Source organism: Choristoneura fumiferana, chromosome 2 (genome assembly GCF_025370935.1).
Source record: "Choristoneura fumiferana chromosome 2, NRCan_CFum_1, whole genome shotgun sequence".
NCBI classification, from domain to species: Eukaryota; Metazoa; Arthropoda; class Insecta; order Lepidoptera; family Tortricidae; genus Choristoneura; species Choristoneura fumiferana.
In genome coordinates this window covers 20,663,157-20,691,153 of record NC_133473.1, presented here as the reverse complement: position 1 = coordinate 20,691,153, position 27,997 = coordinate 20,663,157, and the positions used below count along the sequence as shown (strand labels likewise).

Genomic DNA, 27,997 nt, shown 5'->3' with positions numbered 1-27,997 from the left:
TATGTATTCTGAATGATGTCATACTTAGAAATTATACACCCAGTAAATTGACAAGATTTCATATTTCTAAGACTATAATTTGATTCGTTCTCTGTATTCTGTTTGGAAGGAGAAAGACGCTGATATTTTTATAATTTCGCTACGATTATATTTATTACAATTTTTGGTAAAAAAAGGCAAAGGAAACATCTATTCTGTGGTAGTGCAAATTCAGATATATTTTTTCAATTTTAATATTTTTTTTAAATATGGAGAAATAAATTATAATAAATATTTTCCCATGTTCAGGAGGCAAAACTCTTTCGATTCCTGTAGTAATTTACATGTCTTAAAAAAATGAAAACTGCAATTTTCAGTACCTTTTACGAATATCATACATAACTGAAAAAATTACCTAACTATCACACGTAATAAAATTTTCATATATTTAACAATGTTTAAACAAAACACATTATTATACGTACTCGTACTAAAACAGTTTTTTTTTATTAGACTGGATGGTAAACGAGCAAGTGGTCTTATCATTATTCACCATCCCAGCCTATCAACGTCCCACTGCTGGGCACAGGCCTCCTCTCAGAATAAGTGGGCTTGGGCCGTAGTTCCCACGCGTGCCCAATCCAGATTGGGAACTTCACACACACCATTGAATTGCTTATTATATATTATATACTTTTTTATCATTATTATTGTTGGAAAAAATCCATTGTCTATTACAAATACAAAATGTTATTATAGCAATTTCTAAGAACATTATTATTACAGTATAGTTCTATCGTTACTTTTTTATTATTGGACAAACAAACAACTAGATGTAATGGCTAAATAAAATAAATCTCAAAACGTTAATAAAACAATATAAAAATAACAAAACAAAATGGTACTCATTTATACACTGTGTTTTTTTTTATATCCGTTAACTTCGGCAGACGACTCAGGTCCTTGATATGAACTACCTGGTAATTAACTTTTTCGCCAAATATATATTTTTTTTAATTAAAATCTTTTTTTTTTCTTGCATATAACAGCTTCACATTCATTGTTAATTGTTAAATTGTAAAATAAACACACTTGACTAGTGACATTGACGTGACACATAAGAGAGGTATCAAAAAAAAAATATTTACCTTTCTCTTGCTAAAATGTGTGAATTAAACACGGATTAGTTATGGACTTTAAAAAAATCATCAATTAAGGACCTTTACGCTGTTTTACTGCTAATAATTAATTATTATCTTTACTATCTTTTAAACAATTTACTTCATTAGAGCTGTAGATTGTCCCCTTAAATTTAACGAATGTCAAAAATAACACGGTGTATAAAAAAAGACGACTTCAGCATCCTTGCCGCAAATCAAGTCTATTTACGCGTGTAACATCACAAAAGTACAAAACCTAGGCAGATGATATATATACCTGTCTAACATAGTTATTATTATTATACTTTTTTATTACGTGCAACAGGCATACTTAACAATAAGAAAAATCTATCGCACGTAAAAAAGCGCTTAGGAATGATCACAAAAATGTGCTTATTTTTAAATGCGCCAATTATAAAGTAAGCAAAATACAAAAATAGAGTTCAAATTACTTCACTTACAGTCAAAGGCAAAGATATCGACACGGCCAAAGTTACAAAAATATGTATACACGACTTTATGCACTTAACATTAAGACCGTGTATACATATTTAAATGACATCTTATAGAATGCAGTAGGTTAGCTTAACCTTAGGTTAGTTTAATATGAACTCTGAAGAAAATACTATTTCAGAAATAAATTACTTTATGGCAAATCAAAATTATGGAAAACGATACATTATGGCATATGAAATGCGGGCAAACGATAGATAACCAATAGGGTTATCTTTGTCTATTATTACTGTCTTTTAGTCCTAGTAGCTCCAAAGTATAACGAGTGTACAACGTTCAATATCGTGTCATACTAATTTCACCACCAATGGTTTCGAAGCGAAATATGTATGTGACGCCTGGAAATGGCCAAAGCAGATATTTGAAGAAATCTCTAAGGGATACGACCAAATCACGCAGAAACTAACACAAACAACTATTGTACTTTTGTGGCGTGCCGAGCGCGGTTTTAGAATAGCGTAACTTTTCCCGCGGGTGTCGTAAAACACGACTAAACTCGATTTAACACGTGAGTTATTCGGATTTATTTAATTAAATATGAATTGACTTATTGTACACACTTCGGCCTAAAAACCAAAACGAACCACCGAGCGCGCGCAAAACCAACTCCTGGAACATATCCCTCAAAATATTAATCACTTCCTCATTATACACAATATTTTAGACTATCGCGGTCGTTACTACTGAAACAAACTTATTTCACTTCCTAGCTTGTATTCCTCGGGACCAGTGACCCTTAACCGCGCGTCGTCCCACTTGGCCATTCTGTGTGCCCGCACGGTGTCGACCGTCCAACTGTTTGTTGGATGGAACGTCCCAGTTCGCACTCTTTCTTATTACAAAATATAATTAATAATTATACACAATATTTTAGACTATCGCGGTCGTTACTATTTTATGAATTAAATTCAAGTTTTGTTACGCGTACCTTGATTTTAACGAAGCTCGATATTTCGGCACAGTTGTATGCGCCATGATCACGAGACGACCAGCTTCGAGCTTCGTCAAAATCAAGGTACGCGGAACAAAACTAGAATTTAATTCTCATAATATTGCTTGTATTCCTCGGGACCAGTGACCCTTAACCGCGCGTCGTCCCACTTGGCCATCCTGTGTGCCCGCACGGTGTCGACCGTCCATCGCTGCGTTTCCGACTGTTGGTTGCACGACTGCACGAACAGAGCGCGCGATGGAACGTCCCAGTCGAGACAGACCGTCGCACTCTTTCTTACTTGGTGAGTTTTCTACAAGATAAATAATAAATATGATGGAAATTATTATAAGTTTATTGAGTTACGAATTTATGGAAATGGTGCTCCGAAACATTTTTTGAGTATGTTCAGTTGTTTCGCGTATTGGTGCGCTTTTATTACAAGCTTTTATTTAGCTTGCTTTGTTTGTTTATTTATTTCTTTATTTATATATTTGTTTGTTTGGGTCAAATTTTCCCACTTCCATTAGTCCGACTGACTTGAAATTTGACATACTAATGTAAATATCCGATCGTATCCGCAGGAGGAAACTCCTCAATGGTTAATAGTACCGACTTGAAATTATTTACGGTATAGATGACAATGCAAGTACAGTCAGTAAAAAACCTTGTATTAAAAAATGTTTTTTTTAACAAAAGCTCTTTCACTATGATTTTAAGGGTTACCTACCACAACCAGATTCTACCTCCCTCACCTGGTCATACCGCCACTCCTGGTTGCCGCCGCCGAGGTGGCAGTTGAACAGCAGCACTGGACTCTTAGCGGCAGACTCCGGCAGGTCCCAGCACGAGTTCTTCGTTTTACATCTGCAGAAGGATCATCATTGTCATAATCACCTAATACAGGTCGTAAATTTGAAACGGGGCTGCCAGGGTACTCGTTAAGTATGTTTGGATCGTAGCTAAATTTAGGTTAAGCGAGATGTCAAGCGAAAAAGCCTTAAAAATATGATGAGCTTCTGAAAAAAGTATCCTTTTTTTTTTTTTATTGGCATTAAAATCTAGGAAGTTGAGAATTCCCAGATAAATTATAGGCTTCTTTTCATCTCGGGAAAATGTAAAGTTGTAGGACGCTACAAGTTTAAGGGGCTGTTTCACCATCCATTGATTAGTGTAAACTGACGGTTAAATGTGATGCCGTCTGTATTTGTTTTGTTCGAATAGACGGAGACGGCATCACATTTAACCGTCAGTTAACACTAATCAATGGATGGTGAAACAGCCCCTAAATTTTTTAGAACTATGGATGAAATTCTGTGTGGGCATAATTTAAGACGGAATACCGATAGACAAACACTTAGCAGACGAAATCGCGAGCAAAAACTTGAGAAACCCCCGACATTGTCATTTCAAACTTCAATATCTCAAAAACGGCTGAATCAATTTTAATAAAACGTAGCTAAGAAGCACCACAATCAAACTGGCTTTCAAGTAAAAAAACCTCATCGAAATCGATCCGTTCGTTTAAGAGCTACCACAGACAGACATTGATGTCAAAATTATAACACCTCTTTTTTCACCCCGGAGGTTAAGAAAAGTCTATCTCACTTGATGTCCTTATGGTAGGTGAAGACGAAGTGTTGGTCGCTCCCGCCGCACGGCGCGAGTTGCAACGCGGCGCTTGGACCATCAGCGCGCGCGTCCACGCATAGCTGCTGGTCGGACATCGGCCTTATCTAAACAAGGAATAAATAAACAATACACAATAGCAATGGCGGCGTAAAGGGGGGCGAAGGGGGCGGTCCGCCCCGGGTGCCAAGCACCAAGGGGTAACAACGACATGCAAAGAAGGTGCACAAAATCTCCTCTTTAAAGACATATCAATAAAGACTCTTGCAAATAGCTACTTACATACAAAGCCGCCCGGCCGGGGTGCCAACCTACCCGACGCCGCCATTGCACAATAAATGAGTCATAATATCAACACAACAAGCCCAAAATGGCTCCCAATCCGCTTTTGCCGAAACTCTCACATTCTCAGTACGGCATTCTCTTTAACCCTGCAACTCCTTGCTACCTCAGAGCTATTTTTCCCGTCCCTCTTTTAAAATCTAAATTATATTTATGTAACAAAAGACCTTTTTCAGAATACCTACTCAACTAACCAAATCTATGCAGTGCATTTTATAAAATGGCATTTAATGACATAGGACAGGACTTCCCAAACAGGGGGGCGTAGAGAAATGTCAGGGGAGGCGTAATAGGTACGTTTACATTTCCGAAAAAAAAAACTAGGTAGCGTAGGTAAATTCATCATCATCATTATCATCATCTCAGCCGTAGGACGTCCACTGTTGGACATAGGCCTCCCCCACAGACCTCCAGTTGCTTCGGTTGGCAGCGGCCTGCATCCACCGTGAACCCGCGGCTTTAACCAGGTCATCCGTCCATCTTGCTGGTGGACGTCCTACGCTGCGCTTGCCGATCCGCGGCCTCCACTCGAGAACTTTTCACGCCAACGGCCATCCGCTCTCCGTGCTATATGGCCCGCCCATTGCCACTTCAACGCGCTGATTCGCTTGGCTATGTCGGTGACCCTTGTTCTTCTTGTAGGTAAATTAACTGTTCCAAACTTAACTTAAGGGGGGGCATGAAAATATTATTTAAGGCTGGGTAACCCTGACATAGGATAACGTTGAAACATACCCGGCCTTCCGCATATGGTTCGGGCTCTACTGGCGGATACTTCGCTGTGAGATCGAACGCTACCTGCAAAGTAATTAAAACACCAATCGTTACAAACAAGCGTCAAAATATACTATTTAAAATCAACATCAACATGTTTTTTTCCTACACGATGTTACAAAAATACCCGTAAAGCGGAAAGTGGGTCAAATATGGTCCCTTGTAAGGAGGGTATTTACAATATTTGCAACCCCTAGTTATCAGGGTCTCCACACATCCGACGCGGAATCGGCTTAAGCCAACGAAAAAAACGTTTTGTGTCCACGCGATAAGAGCGAAAAAGATGTCTTCCCATCGGTAACGACGGAAAACGACGTCGTTTCGCGTTCGGCCGACCCGATCGACGTCTTTTTCGCTTTTATTGCACACACCTTGGCACTGACAAACACTGACAATTAAATAGAACATTATTTGATTGAAACTTTTACGAAGTTGTTTATTAAAAAGGTTTTGTATTGATATGAAACTAATGTTAGAGGTGTATACTATTTTGACCCTTGTTATCATGCCAAGTAAGTATAATTTGATATGCACTTGTCTACTTAGTACTTTGGTTTCAAAACGTACTAAGAGTCTATGACTTTGTAAAGGAATCAATTTAATAACTGACGAAGGTTTTCCTACCCCCACTGTACCTGAGTGAGGAACCATCGGAAAGGCTTGCACTTCAATTTCTCCCGAAGCGCTTTCTGTTCGGAGATGTCCCCGGTTGGTATGTCGAGGTAGTGGGGCCGGCGGTTGTACAGATATTGCGAATATTCATCCATCCACACTTCAGCTACGCGCCTGTAGTTCTGCGAACAGAAAAATATAGAAAAATAGTAGATTGTACAACAAGAGCATAAAACGAGTCATTTCACCCGAGGCGTTTATATAGCCACCCGAGCCGGTACGGCGAGGGTGGATAGACACGTCGAGGGGAAAATGGGTTTAATGCTCGAGTTTTACACTCTGCTTTTCACTACCGGCTCGGGTGGCTATATGAACGTCTCGGGTAAAATGGATCGTTTTATGCTCTTGTTGTACAATCTACTATTAGGCTATGAGACTATGGGACGATTGGGGTTGTCAATTTTTTCCAATGTATATTAAATCATAGCATTTCGGGATAAATGCTTTTTACATCGTTTGCTGTAATTATTTCATTTTAATACACTGTAATTGAATTTATTACCAAAAAAATAAGCACTGGCCTTCATTTGACTTGGAAAACTATGACGTAGACGGTCCAAGCTGTACTTCATCCTATGAGTATTAGAATTCTTCACAATTTACGCATGGATACTACGTAATTCGATTTGGACCCGCAATTTGACACATGACACATTGTCAGTGGCAGTAAGTGTCATCCCTGAGTGTTATTTTTGTTTTGCAACGAACATTGACACTAGCTGGTGACAGTTTACCACTTCACTACGGATAAAAAATGAAATAATGCTGGTCCTCGACATACGCATACAGATCTAATTTATGAGACAGCATTGGTGTGGCAGAACTAGATTAAACTCAGACGCCATCAACCAAAATAGTTTCAATAGTTAATTTAAAGAAAAGTATTGATTTGTTTGAAAAAATATCGAAATTAATTTCGTATTTCACCTTTCTATAGAAACAAATAAAAAAACATTGGTATAGACAATCCCCATTGGCTGGTTGTTTTTTGTTGATTCAGTTTTTGGAACTTTTTAATATCGTCGATGATACTGCAAGGGCCGTAACCAGCAATGGCTTATGCCGCATAACCTACAATAACCTAATCAACAAAAAGTTGGAAACCCCCGACATTGTCACTTCAAAGTTCAATATCTCAAAAGCGGCTGAACCGTTTTTTGTCTAAAACCATGTCTAAAAAAAACCGCATTCAAATCGGTTCAACCGTTTGCCACAGACAGACATAGTGGTGAAACTTATAACACCCCTCTTTTTGCGTCGGGGGTTAAAAATAGCAAATTTGAGACTTCGCGGCTAGTATATATAAATACAAAGATAGATTATAGATTTTAACGCTCTCCTGAAAAAAAATGCTAGTGTGGGTTATGCGGTATTACAGTGTCATCAACTCGTACATGAAGGGTTCCGTAAACAGTTCATTAAAAGTTTTTCTTATTTCTTTCTAGTATAACTTTTTTTGCTGACTGTACTTTATGCCCCTGGTTACCAAAGTACTCATCAAGACGAAACAAACGAGTCCAAACTCGATGCAGTGCACCAAACGTCGAAGCTTTTATAAAACATCATTTAAATCGCAAACTTGAAGGTAAACATTCAAACGGCATAGGGCCGTTGCTAGGTGACAACCTTGGCCGTCTAGCAACGGCTAACAAAACAACGCCTAGCAACCAAAAAAGGCTGAAAAAAAAAACACGTTTCTTGTATGACAGCCCCCTTTAATTTGTAACTTTATTTTATTTTTAGTATTTGTTGTTATAGCGGCCACAGTAATACATAATCTGTGAAAATTTCAAATGTCTAACTTTTACGGCTTAAGAGATAAAGCTCTGTGACGGACGGACGTTGGCACCGTTGGGTAGGTACGGTACAGTCTTATTTATTTACATATCTACCTAACCTACCTTGCCGACGAAGTCCCCGTGGTTAGGGTTGGGGAACGGCGCGAACTTGCGATAGATGTGTCCGACGCGCGAGCACGGCGCGTCCACCATGCGCCCTCCACACTGCCAGATCTACACAGACAAACCAACACCGTTCTAAATACTCATATTATGAACTAGTTGTGATTTTATCTATTTGTATGAAAATACGACTGTTTGTTCTCGTATGTTGGGTGTTTAATATGCATTTAAGTATGTATCTATCTACATAATATAAATAAATAATTTAATGTAAATATTAATTTCACCAACAGATGGTTGAAACTGTTTTGTAGAAGAAAAGTTCATATTACAGTTGTACTTCAGGTTTAAACAACATTTGGACACTATTATCCCGTGTGGTGTCGGGTTAGAATTACACCTCTCCATTTCTTCCGTGAACGTCGTAAGAGGCGACAAAGGATATAGGTTAAGGTATACCGTAGGGGACAGGCTAGCAACCTGTCACTACTGTACCGTTTTTTCAAAACTTAAAACCTAAAATTGCTAAAAGTGGCTCCGAAGCGGTAACGTTTCGTGTGCTCTGCCTACCCCATTTGGGAATACAGGTGTATAGTTTGCGTCGGCGGCGTTGCCAAGGCGTCCAGGTGAGGCGGCGTGGTGGTGGTGGTGGTGGTGGTACCTTAAAGCTGAGCTCGTACTGCTCGCCGCCCCAGATGTCGAGGCCGGGGTCGTAGCCGCCGAGCTGCCAGAACCACGCGCGCGATATCGCGAACAGCCCGCCCGCCATCACCGGGCTCCTGCCACAGATAACACGTGCCAATGTCACAGATTATATAATGAACTAGTGTTTATCCGCGGTTTAAATCATTAGATCCGAAATTTTGGGATTTTTTTAACTTCCCGTGGGAATTCCCGAAAATTTAATCGTAGTTTTCATTAAAAACAATCATATTGATATCGAAAATACAAACTGAGACATGGACGCAAACAATCATATTGATATTTAAAAAAAAAACCAGAAAAAGAGACCAAAAAGACTCCAAAAAACCAATCATAATCATATTGATGATACATTAAAAACAATCATGTCAAATTTCATGACTAAGCCCAGCGGTTGTTGTTTCGAGATTGTATCCCTATCAAGTGGGAATATCGAAATAAAAAGTAGCCTATGTTTTATTACAGATCTACATACCAAATTTCATCCAAATTCGTCCAGCCGTTTCAGCGTGAATGAGTAACAAACATACTCACTTACAAACTTTCGCATTTATAATATTAAGTAGGATACTACGTAAGGTTCAAAACACAAGAACAACAATCGAAGAACAGATAACCCTTGGGGGAAACAATACTGATATTTACTTACTAAGAGTGATCATATCATGATTGGGCGACTGATCAAACATCAAGTTATAGGGCTGCAGAGATTAACTTGCACGGAATACACGACTAATCAGCCCACAATATCGCGACTGACTACTATTTACAAAGAGACTGACCGTGTCATAATTAAGCGACTGATCAGTAAAGTAATAATCACTGATCTCTGGCCGTATCGCCTAACGTTTCTGACGCTTGCGATCGCAATCAAATGACAGTTTTTGTATGCGATATGACCAGCTCATAACACCGTGACTTCAATGTACTGCATAATGGAAACTCACGGAAAAGGTTCAGGCATGTTGGCTTGATCCTTCGGTAGAATAGGGAGCCGTTTGTAGAAGAACTCCCAATCGAAGGCGCCGCGCGCTCCCTCGTCCTGGGCGCGGTACTCGAACGTGTCGTAGGCGACCACGTCTATGAACGGACAGACCACCGTGCGGTAGTCCAGGGCTATCGGCTCTGAAACCAAGAAGAGTTACACTTAATTATATAAGAGTATATGCAGCACTCTCTGCATCTCAGGCAGGAGTTGACACTGCACTCTGTTTGCACGGTAGGGACTCACTCACCCAGCAGCGGACACAGCCAGTTGACACTGCACTCCGTTTACCTGGTAGGGACTCACTCACCCAGCAGCGGAGGCAGCCAGTTGACACTGCACTCTGTTTGCACGGTAGGGACTCACTCACCCAGCAGCGGAGGCAGCCAGTTGACACTGCACTCTGTTTGCAAGGTAGGGATTCACTCACCCAGCAGCGGAGGCAGCCAGTTGACACTGCACTCTGTTTGCACGGTAGGGACTCACTCACCCAGCAGCGGAGGCAGCCAGTTGACACTGCACTCTGTTTGCACGGTAGGGACTCACTCACCCAGCAGCGGAGGCAGCCAGTTGACACTGCACTCTGTTTGCACGGTAGGGACTCACTCACCCAGCAGCGGAGGCAGCCAGTTGACACTGCACTCTGTTTGCACGGTAGGGACTCACTCACCCAGCAGCGGAGGCAGCCAGTTGACACTGCACTCCGTTTACCTGGTAGGGACTCACTCACCCAGCAGCGGAGGCAGCCAGTTGACACTGCACTCTGTTTGCACGGTAGGGACTCACTCACCCAGCAGCGGAGGCAGCCAGTTGACACTGCACTCTGTTTGCACGGTAGGGACTCACTCACCCAGCAGCGGAGGCAGCCAGTTGACACTGCACTCTGTTTGCACGGTAGGGACTCACTCACCCAGCAGCGGAGGCAGCCAGTTGACACTGCACTCTGTTTGCACGGTAGGGACTCACTCACCCAGCAGCGGAGGCAGCCAGTTGACACTGCACTCTGTTTGCACGGTAGGGACTCACTCACCCAGCAGCGGAGGCAGCCAGTTGACACTGCACTCTGTTTGCACGGTAGGGACTCACTCACCCAGCAGCGGAGGCAGCCAGTTGACACTGCACTCTGTTTGCACGGTAGGGACTCACTCACCCAGCAGCGGAGGCAGCCAGTTGACACTGCACTCTGTTTGCACGGTAGGGACTCACTCACCCAGCAGCGGAGGCAGCCAGTTGACGCTGCATTCAGTATGCGAGTCTAGAAACACGAGCACGTCGGCGGTGGCGGCGCGCGCGCCGGCCAGCCGCGCCGTGATCAGGCCGCTCCGGTTCGCCAAACGCAGCACGTGGACTTTCGGCAAATGCCGCGAGAGATACTGCTCTAGCTTGTCCTTGAGGAATTCTGGAAACACAAAAACCAATATTACTCGTAATGTAGACGTTCCTTCTTGACGTATGAACAATAAGACACCTGTAACTAGTTCATGTGGTATTAGTACATTATTGCCGAGGCCGGGAAAGTCTGTCTGTCTGTGGCAACGGACCGATTTTGATTTTACGTGAAAGCCAATTTCCTTGCATTACTTCTTAGCTATGTTTCAGTCAAATCGGTTGAGCGGTATTTAAGATTTTGAACGTTGAAATGGCAATGAAATATTTCAACTTTTCTAAGGTAGGAATAAAGCAGATAGACGTGCATTGGGTTGATTTCAGGGTAGGCAGCGCATTTTGCACCGCCACCCATCATCAGGGTGGGCACTGCCTAACCTGTTACCCTGCTCAATGCACGCCAATGTATAGAATACCAACCTTTAGTGCTAGCATCATCCACCAGCCAAATCTCCTTCAACAACTCCGGCGGCGATCGCACGATAACGCTCACAGCGGTCCGAAGAAGCGTGCTCCAATGCTCGTTGTGGAAGGGAACGACCACGCTCACAGTAGGCAAGGATTCAATGTACAGCCGCTTCTGGCACAAGTGGTGCCTTATGTCGGGTACAGAGCGGTTGAGGGCGATCTTGTCGCTCAAAGCTCCGTTGAACCCGTTCACTGCGTAAAGTTCATCTTCTAACTGTGAGTCTTCTGGCGGTAAGACTGCTGGCTTACCATGCTCGCCGATTCCTTTTGAAATAATAGTTGTTTAAGTTAGAGCGGAAAATAAGTTGTTAAGGAAGTAAATTCTGCATTAGCGGACGCGCGATAGAATACACTTAAGAAATATCGTTTGGCACAAACATCAAAGTCAAAGTCAAAGTCAAAATATCTTTATTCAATTTAGGCTATATATAACAAGCACTTATGAATGTCAAAAAAATCTACCACCGGTTCGGAAAAACCCTCTGTTGAGATGAATCCGGCAAGAAACTCAACAAGGTATTTTTTTTAAACAGATTTACAATATTATTAAATGTGATCTATACATCACAAGCATTTAACACAACTTTATTTTTAACACAGTATAGGTTCGCTATTTGAAGGGACCGCTAATGCGGATCGGAATTATTTCCAAATATCCCTGTCCATGATATAATCATTAACTTTATAATACGCCTTAGATATTAATGTCTTCTTGACAATAGATCTGAATTTTGTATCCGTTTGTTTTGTAATATTTTTTAGAATTTTATTATAAAAACATATGCAATTTCCCAGAAACGACTTTTTGGTTTTAGCCAGTCTGTAAGATGGAACTTTAAGCTTCCCTGTTCATCATCCATAATCATCGGTCCATGCCGTGCCAGGTTTTAGAATAAAACAGACTCGTCTCTTCCCGTAGGTGTCGTATTCGCCTGTCTTTTAGCCCTCATTTCGTTGTCAGTATGCAAGCTCACAAGTGGAAAAAAAGCAAAAAAAAATTTTTTTTTTTATGAATTGTCTACTCTACATGAAACGTATTCATAGGAGCGCTTGAATAAATTAATCATATGGTAATAAAATTACGACGTGAAATCGCTAAGTAACTTATTTCACGCAAATTTTAAAATTACGACTGCCCCACATTCGGAATAAACGATAAGCGAAAACGAACTAAAAAAAAAACGAAGTGAAAATATAGAACCATAATAATGCATACCGACACGTTTTTCTTCTTCCGCTATGAGGGTGTAGTTATGCCAATCAATTTTCTGAAACAAAATTAAAAATAGTATTGCATACCTAGGGCGATAAATTAATAAATGGAACATCCATCATTATTTGGCACTAACATTTTGGGCTTTGCACGCGTGAATCATTAATGTAGGCAGTTGAAATTCCAGGAGTTTACTGAATTTCTAAAGCTGTAGTGGGGATTCCCAAAAACTTAATACTACCTACATCGTAGTTTGTCGAAGAACATCCGTGCCAAAAACATTTCTCTTGACTTAGCGATGGACAAACTAGTATCCCATCAAAACAACGGTATAAAAAGTATTCCATTCCCGAGTCAGTATTGTCATTCCAGAGACCCATTTAAATATTAAATTTCATTCATAAACCAAAAAAACAAACCATCGCATTTATAGAATTACTTACCTTTAAACTTTTAGGAACAAATAAGGCAATGTTGTCGCTGGTCAGGGCATTCTTGTGCGGTAAAACGGCAGGCGGCGCGCTGGACGTCCACGTTTTGATGACGTACAGCAACTCGAGCCCCAAGACCATTATGAGCAGGTTGCGTACGCGCAGCAGCCGTAGGTACTGGCGGGGCAGCATGCTGCGACAGTATCGCGCTGGAAAAAAAATGTTTCACTTCTCATGCTCGTAAAGTTGGTATTTATGCTGGATCTAGGCGACATAAAATGACTTCTTATGCTCTAGTGCATAAAGGAAAATCTTCGTCTAAGATCAAGGTAATCAGATGTCAACAGCCACAAACAAAAAAGTTTTCATATTTATTTTTTATTTATATGCAACTAAAAACCAATCAAAATAAATCGATAAAACTAAATGCATGAAAAATAAAAGCAACCTAGTAAGTGAACAATTGTTTCCACTGTTGCTACTTAATTTCTTCGCAATCGAAGTGAAATGAAGAGTGTAAAACTCTAGCATTAATCCCATTTTCCCCTCGACGTGTCTATCCACCGTACCGGCCGCCTCTCGCCTACTCGCCGTACCGGCTCGGGTGGCTATATGAACGCCTCGGATAAAGGTAAAATGGTTCGTTTTATGCTCTTGTTGTACAATCTACTATTATATGATAGGCAAACGAATGTGTGCAACTACACTAACACTACAGGGTACACTACAGGGGGGTTACTACGAAGTTCGAAAATCGAAGTTCGTATCGTACCGTCCATTTCACTCTCGTATTAAATAACATTAGCGTTAGCGGGACAGCAAGATACGAAATATTTGCACTTCGTAGTATAGAGCCAGAACCAATATAAGGGTCTCCGCTAAATCGTGCGGGTGCACGACTTGGCGTGGCGTGTTGCAGTGGCGTAGCGTAGTGGGGGCGAGGGGGGCGGCCCGCCCCGGGCGGCACTTTTAGGGGCGGCAAAATTCCATACTAAATAATACTGAATAATATCGTAACAATTTCTATTTCTGTGGCACCGATGATTCGAACCGATTAGAGTAAACACGAAATTTTCCATTACTTGTACAGTCAAGGGCAAAGATATCGACACGGCCAAAGTTGCAAAAATATGTATACACGACCTTAATTTTAAGTGCATAGAGTCGCGTATACATATTTTTGCAACTTTGGCCGTGTCCATATCTTTGCCCTTGACTGTACTGCGACGAAATAGGGGAAACAACTTTCGAGCGCGTTCTCTGTTCATTACGCATCCGAGGTGCTCGCCGCACATAGGTTACCTACCTACTTAGCAGAACGCGCATTGAACAGATAAAAAGCTGGTTGAGCAGTTAGTGCAAGATCGTAATCTAATGTATAGATAGACAAAGTTATATATTCGTATTAAATAGTTAGACCTATACCCGCTTGACGGCGCTGTGATCGGTTTCCTTGACTGACAACTCTATTTCTATATGTACCTATCTATGGTGGTAATCGGAGTCTTAGCACTCGAAATAAAGAAACAATTATAACAATAAAGAAAACCTTACCCCTCGTAAATTGACGCTTGACGTGTATTATCACACGCTATTTCCAGACAAATATTCACAGTTAGGCATTTACATAGCTTATTATCGTGGCACACATACTGAAGAGTGCTGATAACTATACTTTATGGTCAAAGAGAAATAAAGCTTCAGTGTTTTTTAATTTCTACTGAGACAACACTGAAAATTATACTTAGGCACTTGTCTCACCGCCAGCGAGGAAACGATTGGCTATCGACTATTTTCTCGCTCAAGAAACGAACAAAAGATATAAGATCCTGTGTGAGTAAAAGAGACACATATATTAATAGTTGATCGCTGGCTGTTCACACTGTCGGCGAGAACTCGCTCTTTCATCTTTTGTCGCAGCGACAAGAGCTATAAAACTCGCTGAGCTATAGATACTCGCTCAGCGATGTCAGCTTGGCGGCCGCCCCGCACGAGCGAGTCGAGTGGAGCGAGTAATCGCCCGTCGCACGCGAACACTCTCTTACAGCCGAGCGACAAAACTACACTCGCTTCTCGTCCACTCGTTTCTAGTTACTCGTTCTACTCGCTTCTCGCTCATCGTCGGCGGTGGGACAAGTTTGGGCCCAGTGTCGGATTTGCCCTAAGGTCCAGTAGGCCCGGGCGTAGGGCGACCAGATATTAGGGGCAGGCCCTCTTCCCCACTGGGCACACAGGGCACGTGCCCAGGGCCCCGCGATGGATTGGGCCCCCCTAGTCCCTACTCCCTTACCAAATGATAACCGATAGCTAAATAGTGCTTTATTATGGTCATAGAGAGGGGGCCCATTATCCTAATGTGCCCAGGGCCTCTAATAGGTGAAAGTCGGCCGTGATTAGGGGCGGGGAATTGAGACATAAAAAGTCACTATGATGATAACAATGCTGAGAAAGGGGCGGGTGATAGGTACTTAATACATAGCCTGAGGGGTAGGGCTGCCCAGACTGCAAATCCGCCACTGGTTGGGCCAGAAAAAAATACTGGGACTCGGGAGGGTATGTGCATAAAAACAATCAATCGCAAATGCAGTCACAACATACTAAGAGCCTGGCCAGACGGAGCGTTTTGCGCGCGAGGGCACTCGCCCGTAGACACGTGCGCGTTCCCGAGGTACTAGAGCTACATACACCCTGTCCAGACGCTCTTGTTATGGAAGCGCGCGAGAGCATCTGGACGGGGTGTATGTAGCCAGGCATCCGTCACTCGTCCATACCTACAGCGCGCGACAACTTGAGATTGTCTAAGCAGTGGGGGCTGCCGCGCGCCTGCGAGCACACGCACGACGCGACATTTGCTTTGGCTTTGAATGTTTCGATCCTTACCTAAATATCTGTGCTATTGCTTGTGAGATCAGTAGGTACACTGCACTGCACCGTTTGTAACAATAGCAAATCGTAATACTAATAACATAACTGTTGCGTCGACGGATGTCTAAATAAACAAAAGAAAGAAAGAGAGAACTCAAAGTTTTTTTTTTTTACATTACCAAAAGAAGTTTTTTGAAGTCGGTTAACAAATAATATTTCTAAACGTTTAGTTGGATTGTTTTATTTAAATTTTCTGACAAAGTGATAACCCTTACACTCGAGTTGGCGGCATAGGTATGTTTGGAATAAAAGGCAGCACTGTAGGCTATTAAAACGGCGGCTTTCTTCAAGATCAAAGGAGTGCAACTTCTGTACATAGTACTATTATTTATTCTGTGATGTAGCTCGAGTACCTCGAGAACGCGCGAGTACCGTCGCGCGCAAAACGCTCTGTCTGGACCGGGTCTAACTTTTTTACCATGCCAATATTTGTGCATATATTTTGCATTTGCATACAATATAGCAGCTAAATGCACACTAATTATAATACAGTACATGTAAATAAGTATTATTAAAGATTAATATTCACATGGAATTAGTATTTGTCTATCCATTGTCCTTGCAATCATGCAAATATGCTTGTTTCTTCAATCCCAAGACCAATGACTCTGTAGTAATAAATAATTATTAGAGATAATTAAAAAAAAATCTATGACCAGCATGTTACAAAGAAATGGACGGTAAAAATTCAATAGCAACTTTTTTTGTTACTCTATTTTATTAAAAATAAATGCCCTACTGCTGGGCACAGGGCTCCTCTTAGAATGAAGGGGACTGTAAAATAAAAAATACATGAATGAAGTTGCCCTTTCCCATGGTTTTGTCTGCTTCCCATTAGGAACTTTGCATTTTCCCGGGATAGAATAGTCTATACTAATAATAATATAATAATTTCATTTAATCACCTCAATTGAATGATATTGTACTGGATAACTCATGTCTTAAATTGAGTTTAGCTCAACATAATATGTTTCGGGCAAATTCGTAGCCCTTAGGGCTACGCAATACAATACACAATACAGTACAATAACCGTTTAATATGAGTGAGTCCCGCAGTAGTTTCTTACAAAATGTTTTCTTCCTGACTTTTGTATTTAATTTTATGGTTTTCCTATTAATTAACTACCTAACTAGGACAACTATCTACCTAGGAGACATTGAAAATTGGGAGGTGGTGCAAGAGTATAGCAGGTGCCCCGGGCTGAAAAGACCAAAGGCCATATTGCCTAACGTTTCTGACACTTGCAGTCACAATCAAATGACAGTTTTCACATACAAAAACTATCATTTGATTGTTATTGCGAATGTCAGAAACGTTAGACAATACAGCATCTGGTTTGAATGTGGCCAGTTATAGATTATTATTTAGAATTATTATTTAAGTCAAATAATTCTAGAGGTTTGCCCTACCTACATAATTATATTTAAAAAAAACAGTTTACTTCTTTATTACACTAGAATCATCATACTTCATACTAATGTTTTATTAAAACAAAAATTAAAACTTTACTTGTACCAAAAGAAATTGATAATTGCTAACCATTTCCAAAGATATGATTTAGTAGAATAATAGGTACTAATAAAACATAGTTGTGTATTTTTTTATATTCAATTATAACAAGTTGATTTTCAGATAAACTAATCACTACACTTGTAAGAAATATTTTAACAAAACACTGCAAATTAAGATTATTACATTACCTGAGATAGGCTTGAGATAGAATAAAATATTTCAACTAAAACAACAAGAAACCGGCGCAATTGATTACTACAGAATGCTGCTGAAAAACCTATAATTAAACTCAGCTGTATTGACTTCCAATATTTACTTTTCTTGTATTGTACTATTTAAATTCCACACATAAAATGACAGCTGAGTAAGAGCGACAAACCATTTGCGGACCTTCAGATTCCTACCTAATAATTAAGCTAAACCAAGTTATTTTCAGCATAAACGTGGAAAACTAAATAATGCGGAATTAGACATACCTTGATTCACTGAGATATTTAGTATTTTGAATTACGGATTTTGAAATACCGATAATAAAGGCATTACTTTAATCAGTAACAAGCAATTAAAAGCTTGTTTTCACAGTCACAGTTTCAAATAAGATTTTCTTTTCTTATTTTCATTTTCTTTTTACTCAATAAATCGTAAACAAAACCGGCAACGAATACGTCTAAATAAAAAATAATACAGTTTATGTCAGTCACTCACTTGACAAAAGAAAAAGATACACTAATACAGGTTAGACAGTGTGTGCGACAGAGCCAAAACGTATCACCACAGAACAAATCGTATATTTAAATTGGCCGGCTTACTTTTTTTATTTATAATTCTGCAATGGAACCAAGACAATTTAATTCTGCCATCAAACTAAAAGTTTCTGACAGTTTCTGTATTTATTGAATTTTTCATTAATTTAATTGATAGGTATAAATAAAGACTGGGTCTTTAACAATATAAAAAATTCAATTCATACTCATACGTTTTCCACAGTTTTTTTTTTATTTAAAATATTTAACAAAAACTTTGAACGCTTCGGAAAATTCTCGATCGCTACCCTGACAACTGTTTGTTTTTGATTGGTTGAAATTTTTGACGAAAATCCATCTAGATCTGAAGTTTTCTCGGCTCGGGCACAATCAGTGAAAATTTATGAAGATTCAGCACTAACTTTAGTTATAAAGTCAGAGCAAGGTGAGAATCAGTTTTTCTTGGTGCTATTTTTAACAGGATACACAAAAAGGGTCCCTGTGTGGCTAAACTTATTGAGGATATCCGGTGTCCGTATTTCGGTTATTGTCTGCGTTGTGTAGCATTATTTTAATTTTATGTAATTAAATTAGCGTTTACGGTCGCGGTCTTGCTAGATGGAAAGGTGCTTGTAATAATTTTATTTCATGTTTCGCTGCCGACGTGTTGCTTGCACGTTGCTCAGTCATTTTTATCTGATCTTTTCAGATGGCTCTCTTTAGCCGTAAGGTGTGTTTTCTGAGTGCCTTATTGGTGCTAGTGGCTTCGGCAGGCAAAGTGCTCGCCGAAAGCGAGGATCCTGACGATGGAGTCACTGTGGAGGTTAGTTATTGTCATCTAAATAGGTTATGATCAGGCTCTATACTTACGTTTTGAGGTGAATGACCTAGTTAGGCTATCTCTTCTGACATTGATAACTATCTGATACATTTATTTGATGGTAGATTTGATGAATTTGTCCAAGGAATTTATTTAAGATATCACAATGTAACTGATTGTCTGCTGAATTATTTCAAACTCTTTTTTTGTTACGCTAGACTGTGGAAGAAGAGGACCAGTATCATAGCCCGTCAATAAATTCTAAAAGTGTTTACTTGACGGAGCATTTTGATGATGAGAATGCCTTCAAGAAGAAGTGGGTCAAGTCAGAAGCCAAGAAACAGGGTGTGGACGAAAATATCGCCAAGTACGATGGGAAATGGGAGGTAATGACTACTTCTACTTATAAATAGTACTATTTAAAACTGTTATACTTACACAGGAATGGAATTGGAAATTGGAATTGATAAAATCTAGAAGTTTCAATCATTCCAAAGACTTGCTTAATTTTTTTGTTTTTTGCTACTTTTGTTTTTTTTATTATTCATTGTGATGAGTGGTTTGGAAACCTGCAATCCTCATCACTCATATCAATATGTACTTCAATATTTTGCATTCTGTTATATTCATAAGTTTCAGTATGTACTTTTAAAAGCCATTGTGTTTTATTCATATGGTGATGTTCTGTCCTCATTGTGAATAATTCATGATTTCAGAATAGAATGGTACTATGTAGAATTTTAGTGTAGTTGTAATTTTTAACAGTTCTGAAGTTAATACTTCTTCAAAACTATTGCTGCATGATATTATTATTAACTCTGACAAGATTGCCTTTGGTATTTACAGTTTACAGGAAAAAATATATCAGACTATTATTTACTATTCTTGTAAACGCCAGTATACATTATAAAGTACAATTGACTACAAAATGCTAACAATAAATGAATATTAAATCAATCTCTTTGTAGTTGATGGTTAACTGCTGAACATACTATGTGCATTACAATGGATCCTTACGTAAACATACAGTAATTTTAAACATCAATTCCAGATTCAAGCACCGTCTCGCAAGATCCTTCGGGATGACCTAGGTCTTGTGCTGACCACTGAAGCCAAGCATGCTGCCATCTCTGCGCTGCTTGATAAGCCGTTTGAGTTCAAAGATAAACCGCTCATTGTGCAGTATGAAGTTACAATGCAGGTATGAAACACACAATTCATTAAATCCAGTATTACTTTTAGAAAGCAGTAACAGGCAACCATATAAAACATATTTGCTCATTTACGGACAATTGCATACCTGGTTACTGTAAAGCAGAGGTTCCCAATCTTTTTTTTCTCATAGACCACTTTCAAAGTTTTACTGTTTTCATTTGGTAGACCCTCTGATGCTACTATTGTATTCCCAAAACTCCTAAAACTCCAATTTTTTTCATGCCAACGTTGGACCTCTGTCTGGTCTTCCGTAGACCCCTGAGGGTTCACTTAAACAGACCCGCCGCGAAAAGGCGTGCGAGCGTTTTCAAAAAAAAAGTGTAAGTGTGCATCGCGTGCACCGCACAAGGGTGACATTGTCAAGTGGGCGGCAAAACCAGATATCGGCTTAATCTGTATTGCACGCGGGCGTTCAAACAGCTAGCGGCCGGCCTGCACCTGAACCACTTTGGGAACCTCTGCTGTATTCAAATTCAAATTAAATCATTTATTCAGTAAATAGGCCGCAATGGGCACTTTTACACGTCATTTTTTAAACTACCAGCGCGTTCGGAAAGACCATCATTGCCAAGTAGAATGCGCCGCAAGAAACTTGGCAGAAAGTAATTTTTTCATACTAATATAATTACAAATAAAATACTTAAAAACTATAGTATACAATTAAAGATAAAAAAATTGCAAAAAAAAATGTAATATATAAACTTAAGTAACTTAGGAAAATTACCTAATATTTAAGCAGATGTACATAGTGCTGTTTTCTGATCATTTCTTTGTTCACACTTGAAGTGAAACATTAAATTGTATAGTGAATTAAAGACAATTCATCCCTCACTTAGTGGTATTTAGTGGTGGTGGTGGTGAGCTTAGTAGCTCACACAGTGGTTCATGTATCAATGAGGGCTACCGTTTTCGTGCTCACCAGGTAGCGCCACTGTAGACAAAGGTCCTGCCTGAAGTATAGTGGTTAGTTTGTTATAACGGGCATGAAAACAATACATGTTTAGATTTAAATCATATTTAATACCTTAAAACCATACCATAAAAATATCGAGCATGCCACAGTGTTGCATACTCCAGTTTTGTTTGGAAAAAAGTTTCTGAAAGACAAAACTTTCTCAAAACACAAGACATTCATTGCCCCGTAACGCATATTTGCCATAATTAAGCAATGATTGTATGATTAATTTCAGGTATTTCAAAACATCTACAAAACTGTTCTAATTTTAAATAAACCCGTGTAGCTCACCCAAAAACAGTGATATTTGACATTTCGGAAACCTCTCGCTACACTAGCGCCTCTAGTGGCGAATTCATACGCAATAGCCCTCATTGTTTAAATAGCACCGTATATTTGATTTTGTCGCTCGCGCGGAGCTCCTACTTTTGTGTAGTTTTGGCCCTTTGGGCCGATGCAAACTTAAAATAATGATTTTCCAACCCTCCCCTCCCTATGCAGGTAGGCCTATTAGGTTCTGTTTTGGAATTGGTTTTGTTTAATGAATAGCATTAGTCCATTTAGCAACAACGGTCGTAAACGACACGCACGCTGTTAATTGGCTTATCGCGCTTGACTCACGCGCGGACGTTTCGAGTTCAAGGCGTAATTGGAAAGTAATACCCGCTGTTGCATCAGGCGATTATTTCTTTTTACGTGATAAGCTTTGTTCTAGCATAGTACCTGTCTAAGTTTCTTAACTCAGTGCCTTCACTGCTATACCGGTACATAGATACGTAGATAGAAACTTATTCATAACAACATCATCATCATCATACCAGACTATATACGTCTCACTGCTGGGAGCAGGCCTCCTCTCAGAATGAAAGAGCTTCGGCCGTAGTTCCCAGCGGTACTAGTGCAGATTGGATACTTCATACACACCATTGAATTGCTTCGCAGGTGGCACTCATCAAATGTAATTTCACAGATGAATTTTGAAAAACTCAGAAGTTGGAGCCCGGATTTGAAACCATGATCTTCTGCATGAGGTCATAGGTGAAACCATTAGGCCACCACGGTTCCCATACAAAGCTCAAATTACAATAGAAAATTGAAATGCACTTATAATCAATTTCACTAGTTATTCTCACAATGGTGAGAATAGGCGCTGACTCAGCATATACTGCTGTAACCTGCAGTGCTGATATTCTTTCAGAAAGCTTAGACGTTTGCTATAAAAGCAATCAGTCTGTGCCTTTTCGCTTATTCCAATAAAGTACTAGTAAAATGAGAAAAATCATCAAGTATAATAGAAAAAATAATGCATATACAATTTTTATATCTTAAAGAAAAAGTTCCGTCTTTAACCGGATAAAAACAAACAATGTTAGCATGGTTTGTTTTTTTCGGTTTGCATCATTCAAAATCTGATACGCAAATCAAAACGAAACGCATTGCCAAAAAGCGTCCTTCTCGATAAATTTAAGCCAAAACTTATTCATAATAAAAATGGTATAAAGCCAGAAATAACACAAAGAAATTACCTTCCTTGTTTTGATTTCGTTCTGGCACTCGTCCAGGTCCGAAATGAGTTTCGGAAGCGGCGATGACGCCGGATGACTCGCTATAAACGTCAACGGGTTTTTGTTTGGCTGTAAATATGTAGTAAATTGATGCTGGCAGACAAGGTCCAAGCTCAACAGTTGAAGCTCTTGGGTGGGAGGACAGGACACCAATGGCGGTTTATAACTTAAAATAGAAAAGCAGAGCTATTGTCCGTTGTAGTTGGTAATTCCTGACATGACTGGTTGGCTGAAGGTCCCTTACAAATTTAAAAATCAGCAAAAAACTTATTTTGTGAGCCTTACAATTTTACAGCAGAATGTACGTCTGTGCCCTAAAAAGTGTCCACTTTTCTATGCAACTACTGTGAAACAAAAAATATTTACTAACTAGACTACCTAAATCTTTATTACATCTGGCAGTCTAAGAAATTTCACTAAATTCTGAAGGGAATTCCCAATTACATCATAGTCATTTACATTGTATGATGAACAAACGAAACCTCATGTTTTGGGAATCAATATGGATTTCGTGGGAATATTTCATTTCAGACTTCCAGCTATATACATATCAAATTTCATCCAAATCCTCGCAGCCGTTTTAGCGTGAAGGAGTATCAAACACACACTGACACTTAATAATTTTCCCCTCCTAATTTTGACTGGCCCTTGTGTGCAGTGGACAGAGAGTAGTGGAAGTATCGGGGTGAGGCCTTTGCTCAGTACCGTAAATTTTTAAATGGGTTACTTTAAAAATGCAGGGGCTACTTTGAAAAACAGTCTTTATGCCATGTCCTTATTTTTTAGACCATCTGTAGCAGTGAAATACCTACATAAATTACCTAACTTTTTATTTTACTTCATTTGCTCAATCTAGCTATGAATGTTTTGGTTTTTATAACGCTTTTCAAACTATCAAAGTAGCCGCAAAATTTCCTAAAGTATCACCAGTTTACGGTAGTGTAACAAAATAGAGAGAGAGATTTATTTACACATATTCAATACACAGAAAACCACCTTAGGAAAAAATAATAAATAAATATATAAGTTGAATAGTATAAATTGGGTCCCAATCAGCATAATGTTGCGGCTTACAACGCTATTTTTCGCTGTTGAGGGGCCCATAAACAATAATACACTAGGCTGTTACGACACGAACGCCAGCGGAAAGAATAGGCTAACAATAAGAATAATTTTGGCGGAGCATTCTATCTGAACTCGTTTCCAGGAGGGCCAGAACTGCGGCGGCGCGTACATAAAGCTGCTTTCCCGCGGAACCAACACTAAGGCCGACCTGCGCAAGTTCCACGATCAGACGCCTTACACTATCATGTTCGGGCCCGACAAGTGTGGCAACGACAACAAACTGCACTTCATCTTCAGGCACACTAACCCACGAAATGGCACTGTGGAGGAGAAGCATAGCAAGAAGCCCTCGTGAGTATATCTATTAGCCTTTTTACCATCAATTTCTAGAATCTAAAGTGGCCAAAATGGCAAAGGCGGAACCCTCATAGTTTCGTTTTACATACCGTAAAGGAGTATAAAAACTAAGCCTAAACTTGGAAGAATCTGTTTAAAAAATATACCTCGTTCAGTTTCTTGTCGGATTCTTCTCAACAACAACTTCCCAATTCCAGCCAACGCCTTGAAGACATCTACAAAGACAAGGAGCCCCATCTCTACACATTGATTGTCCGTCCAGACAACACATTCACAATCCTCATCGACAACAAGGAGGTCAACGAGGGATCCTTGCTGGATGACTTCACTCCCCCGGTCAACCCTCCGGAGGAGATCGATGACCCCAACGATAAGAAGCCTGAGGACTGGGATGAAAGGGAAAAGGTAGGTTTTTTTAAACATTAAGAGTAAGAGACATTGACCTCCGTGTCATATGACATTGGGGAGAGAACGGAGGGAGGGTGAAGCGCGACAGCATTGCGTCTGTATGGATGGGACCTTGCGACAGCATCGCTACAAAAAGTTGCCGTGGGCGAGGGCTCTTATAATTGTATCCCACCAAAAACATATATGTTAAAGGTGCAAAAAGGAGAGCCAAGCTCAATACAAAAATTATGCTTGGCTGTGGGCTTCGCCGCAAAAAGAATAGAGATCTAAATGAGTGCTAAGTTCTATGCAAAATCCAAATATGTATTTATCCTACTAATATTATAAATGTGAAAGTTGGAGTGAGTGAGTGAGTGAGTATGTTTGTTACTTTTTCACGCTTAAACGGCTGGACGGATTTGGATTAAATTTGGCGGAAAGTTAGTTTATAACCTGGATTAAAACATAGGATACTTTTTATCCCGATATTCCCACGGGATAGGGATAAAATCTCGAAATAACAACCGCTAGGCTTAGAGTCATGAAATTTGGTATGTAGGTAGTTGGACGTCTGGAATAAACATAGGTGAGTTTTTGACCCGATATTCCCACGGGATACCTAGGGATAAAATCTTGAAATAACAACCGCTGGGTTTGAGCCATGAAATTTAGTATGTAGGTAGCTGGACCTCTGGAATAACACATAGGCTACTATTTATTCGATATTCCCACGGATAGGGATAAAAATCTCGAAATAATAACCGCTGGGCTTAGAGTCATGAAATTTGGTGTGTAGGTAACTGGGCATCTGGAATAACACTTAAGTAACTTTTTGACCCGATATCCCACGGGATAACTAGGGATAAAATCTCGAAATAACAACCACTGGGCTTAGAGCCATGAAATTGGTATGTAGGTAGCTGGACCTCTGGAATAACACATAGGCTACTTTTTATTCCGATATTCCCACGAGATAGGGATAAATCTCGAATAACAACCGCTGGGCTTAGAGGCATGACATTTGGTATGTAGGTAGCCGACGTCTGGAATAACACATACGCTACTTTTATCCGATATTTCCACGGGACAGTTTGTAACTAAGGGACCCCATACATCCGTGTATTATTGTTATTATTATTTTGTAATTTTTTCTTTATTTGTATACTTACTGTAGTTTTTCAGTATTTTATTTGTACTTATTTTATTTTGAAAAAATGACTTTCTCTGCAAGCTTCTTGCGGCGCATTCTTCTTGCAATTATGGTCTTTCCGAAAGTGCTGGTATTTAAAAAAAATGACGTGTAAAAGTGCGCATTGCCGGCCTATTTACTGAATAAATGATATGAATTTGAATTTGGATAGGGAAAAATTTTGTAATTTTAGCACTGGTTTTAGAGTTGAATTTGTACAGTTATTCACAAACAACCTCAATGAAGACCACGATATAAATTTTGAAAATTTCCAGGGGAATTTTGTAAAATCCCGAAAATTTCAATTGCAACTACAGACCGAATAGTTTACGCGTGCGAAGCCGCGGGTAAAAGCTAGTAGGAACATAATAACATTATGAACAAGTATTAAACTCTATTTCTTTGCTTTATTGGATACTATAACAATTTCTGTTATTTGAAAATGTGAGATCTTAAAGTAGGTTAGATTTGACTTGGCCAGTTTTCATTACATATATATATTGAATAACTTTATAAAATGTCTGATGTATATATATATATATATTATTCTGATAAAACTGGCCAAGTCAATCTAATTTAATAAGAGCCGTGTGTTTAGATAATGGTTTTCCTGTGTACAGATCGTGGACCCAGCGGCGACGAAGCCCGAGGACTGGGACGAGGAGGCGCCGGCGCAGATCCCGGACGCCAGCGCCGTCAAGCCGGCCGGCTGGCGCGACGATCAACCAGAGATGATTCCTGGTCAGTCCACTCATTTTACACAACTGACTTAACGGGTCAGCCACGACTTTCAGAGAGAAAAATTTAGTTATTTAGCAAGACATTATTCACTTTCACTAAAGACACATGCAACACAATCTGTGATGAGGAACGATACACAAATGTGCAGATGTAAAGCAAAGCCAACGACGAGGTATACTTCATCTTTGTCTGATACGTCATTATTACTATCTCGCTCCTTTTCTGTCTCATGGCAATTTATATCATCTCGTTGGCTTGGCTTTAGTGAATAATGTTTCTACATGTGCTTAGCGAAGAGAAAACTTAAATTGGTTGAAAATTGGGTTTAAATAATGTTTTTTTGAATAATCTATGTACCTGTCTCTTTCTCAAACGCTTTTCTCTATGCAGCAAGTATGGCGTGTGACGTCACATGCAAGACATTAGTATGTCTTTCTCTGTCTAATCTTGAACTTCAAACCTATAACTTTGTTATTTGTAAAAGTAGCTTAAAAATTGTCTCTCTCTCTCTCTCTATCTATTCGATAACAGGCATTGTGTAGTTGTAATTTAGAAAACATATACAAAATAGTCAAATACGATATTACAGTTCATTAAAATTTCTTGCTTATGGTCTCTCATTTCTTCAATATATGCGACACGAAACTGATAGCGGTTGAAACACTCATAGAACTATATCGAAGTACGATGAATCCTTGGAAGTATGCGTCCAAGCCGTTCTTACCTTATCTTTGTTTATCCAGACCCTGATGCGGTGAAACCTGACGACTGGGACGAGGAAATGGACGGCGAGTGGGAGGCGCCGCTCATCGACAACCCGCTCTGCGGCGACGGCTGCGGCCAGTGGAAGCCCGCCATGATACCCAATCCTGAGTATAAGGTATAGACCCCTTTACAACGCTGATATCTTAAATTACAGTCTAATACCGTTGCGTTGTTGCTTCTGCGAAAGGTCAGGCCATGAAACCTTATCGCTTAACAACGTTTATCGAATGACGTATAATGTCGTTACGACTAGGTTCTGTTGTGGCCTAGGGATCAAATTGGTTGACTGTACACGTTAGTACCTTGTCGCTGTCACTTCATGTGTGAACTTACAATATAAAATTTTCAGAAGGCATACAGTGACAAGGTACTAAAGTGTAAAGATATCTTTGACCTCGACTGTGCTTTGTGAGGGCTTTCGGGGGCGAACAATCGCTCTACGCGTGTTTTTTAATTGCAATAGTTTCGAAACATTCCGCAATTTTGGAAAGTTTCCTATGGGCCGTCACAAGTCACAACCCGTGATATTTATTTAGCAGTATTATCTTCCAAAAATACACGATTTAACAAAGAAAAAAAATCTAAGCTCGGTCGTCTAGTTACTTACTTATTATTGTATTGTGGCAGGGCATCTGGCGCGCACCGCTCATTCCCAATCCCAACTACAAGGG

At 39.8% G+C, this 27,997-nt stretch overlaps 2 protein-coding genes across 5 annotated transcripts; one reads left to right on the top strand and one right to left on the bottom strand.

Annotated features, from left to right (window-relative positions):
- Positions 1-2,513: 2,513 nt before the first annotated feature.
- On the bottom strand, positions 2,514-18,281 carry LOC141445582 (N-acetylgalactosaminyltransferase 6-like). 4 transcript variants are annotated; one of them, XM_074111419.1, is made up of 14 exons: positions 18,001-18,281; positions 16,541-16,619; positions 13,099-13,295; positions 12,659-12,710; positions 11,395-11,706; positions 10,799-10,987; positions 9,551-9,728; positions 8,563-8,680; positions 7,902-8,012; positions 5,964-6,122; positions 5,290-5,352; positions 4,192-4,319; positions 3,339-3,450; positions 2,514-2,896 (listed from the first exon to the last, which is right to left on the bottom strand). In XM_074111419.1, exons 2-14 carry the CDS (start codon positions 16,578-16,580, stop codon positions 2,690-2,692), a joined length of 1,866 nt encoding a protein of 621 aa, XP_073967520.1. In that variant the 5' UTR covers positions 16,581-16,619; positions 18,001-18,281; the 3' UTR covers positions 2,514-2,689. The 4 variants fall into 4 exon arrangements, with proteins under 4 accessions (XP_073967520.1, XP_073967521.1, XP_073967522.1 ...); XM_074111420.1 differs by lacking the exon at positions 18,001-18,281 and adding an exon at positions 17,713-17,753; XM_074111421.1 differs by lacking the exon at positions 16,541-16,619 and having other exon boundaries at positions 18,001-18,279.
- Positions 18,282-18,568: 287 nt separating this feature from the next.
- Positions 18,569-27,995, top strand: LOC141445567 (calmegin-like; the record flags this gene model as incomplete). The annotated part of the gene is made up of 9 exons (XM_074111402.1): positions 18,569-18,712; positions 18,977-19,090; positions 19,306-19,473; positions 20,139-20,288; positions 24,030-24,238; positions 24,442-24,649; positions 26,441-26,561; positions 27,305-27,441; positions 27,954-27,995. Coding segments are annotated over exons 2-9 (1,149 nt in total), but the record flags the coding sequence as incomplete, so codon positions are not given.
- Positions 27,996-27,997: the final 2 nt, after the last annotated feature.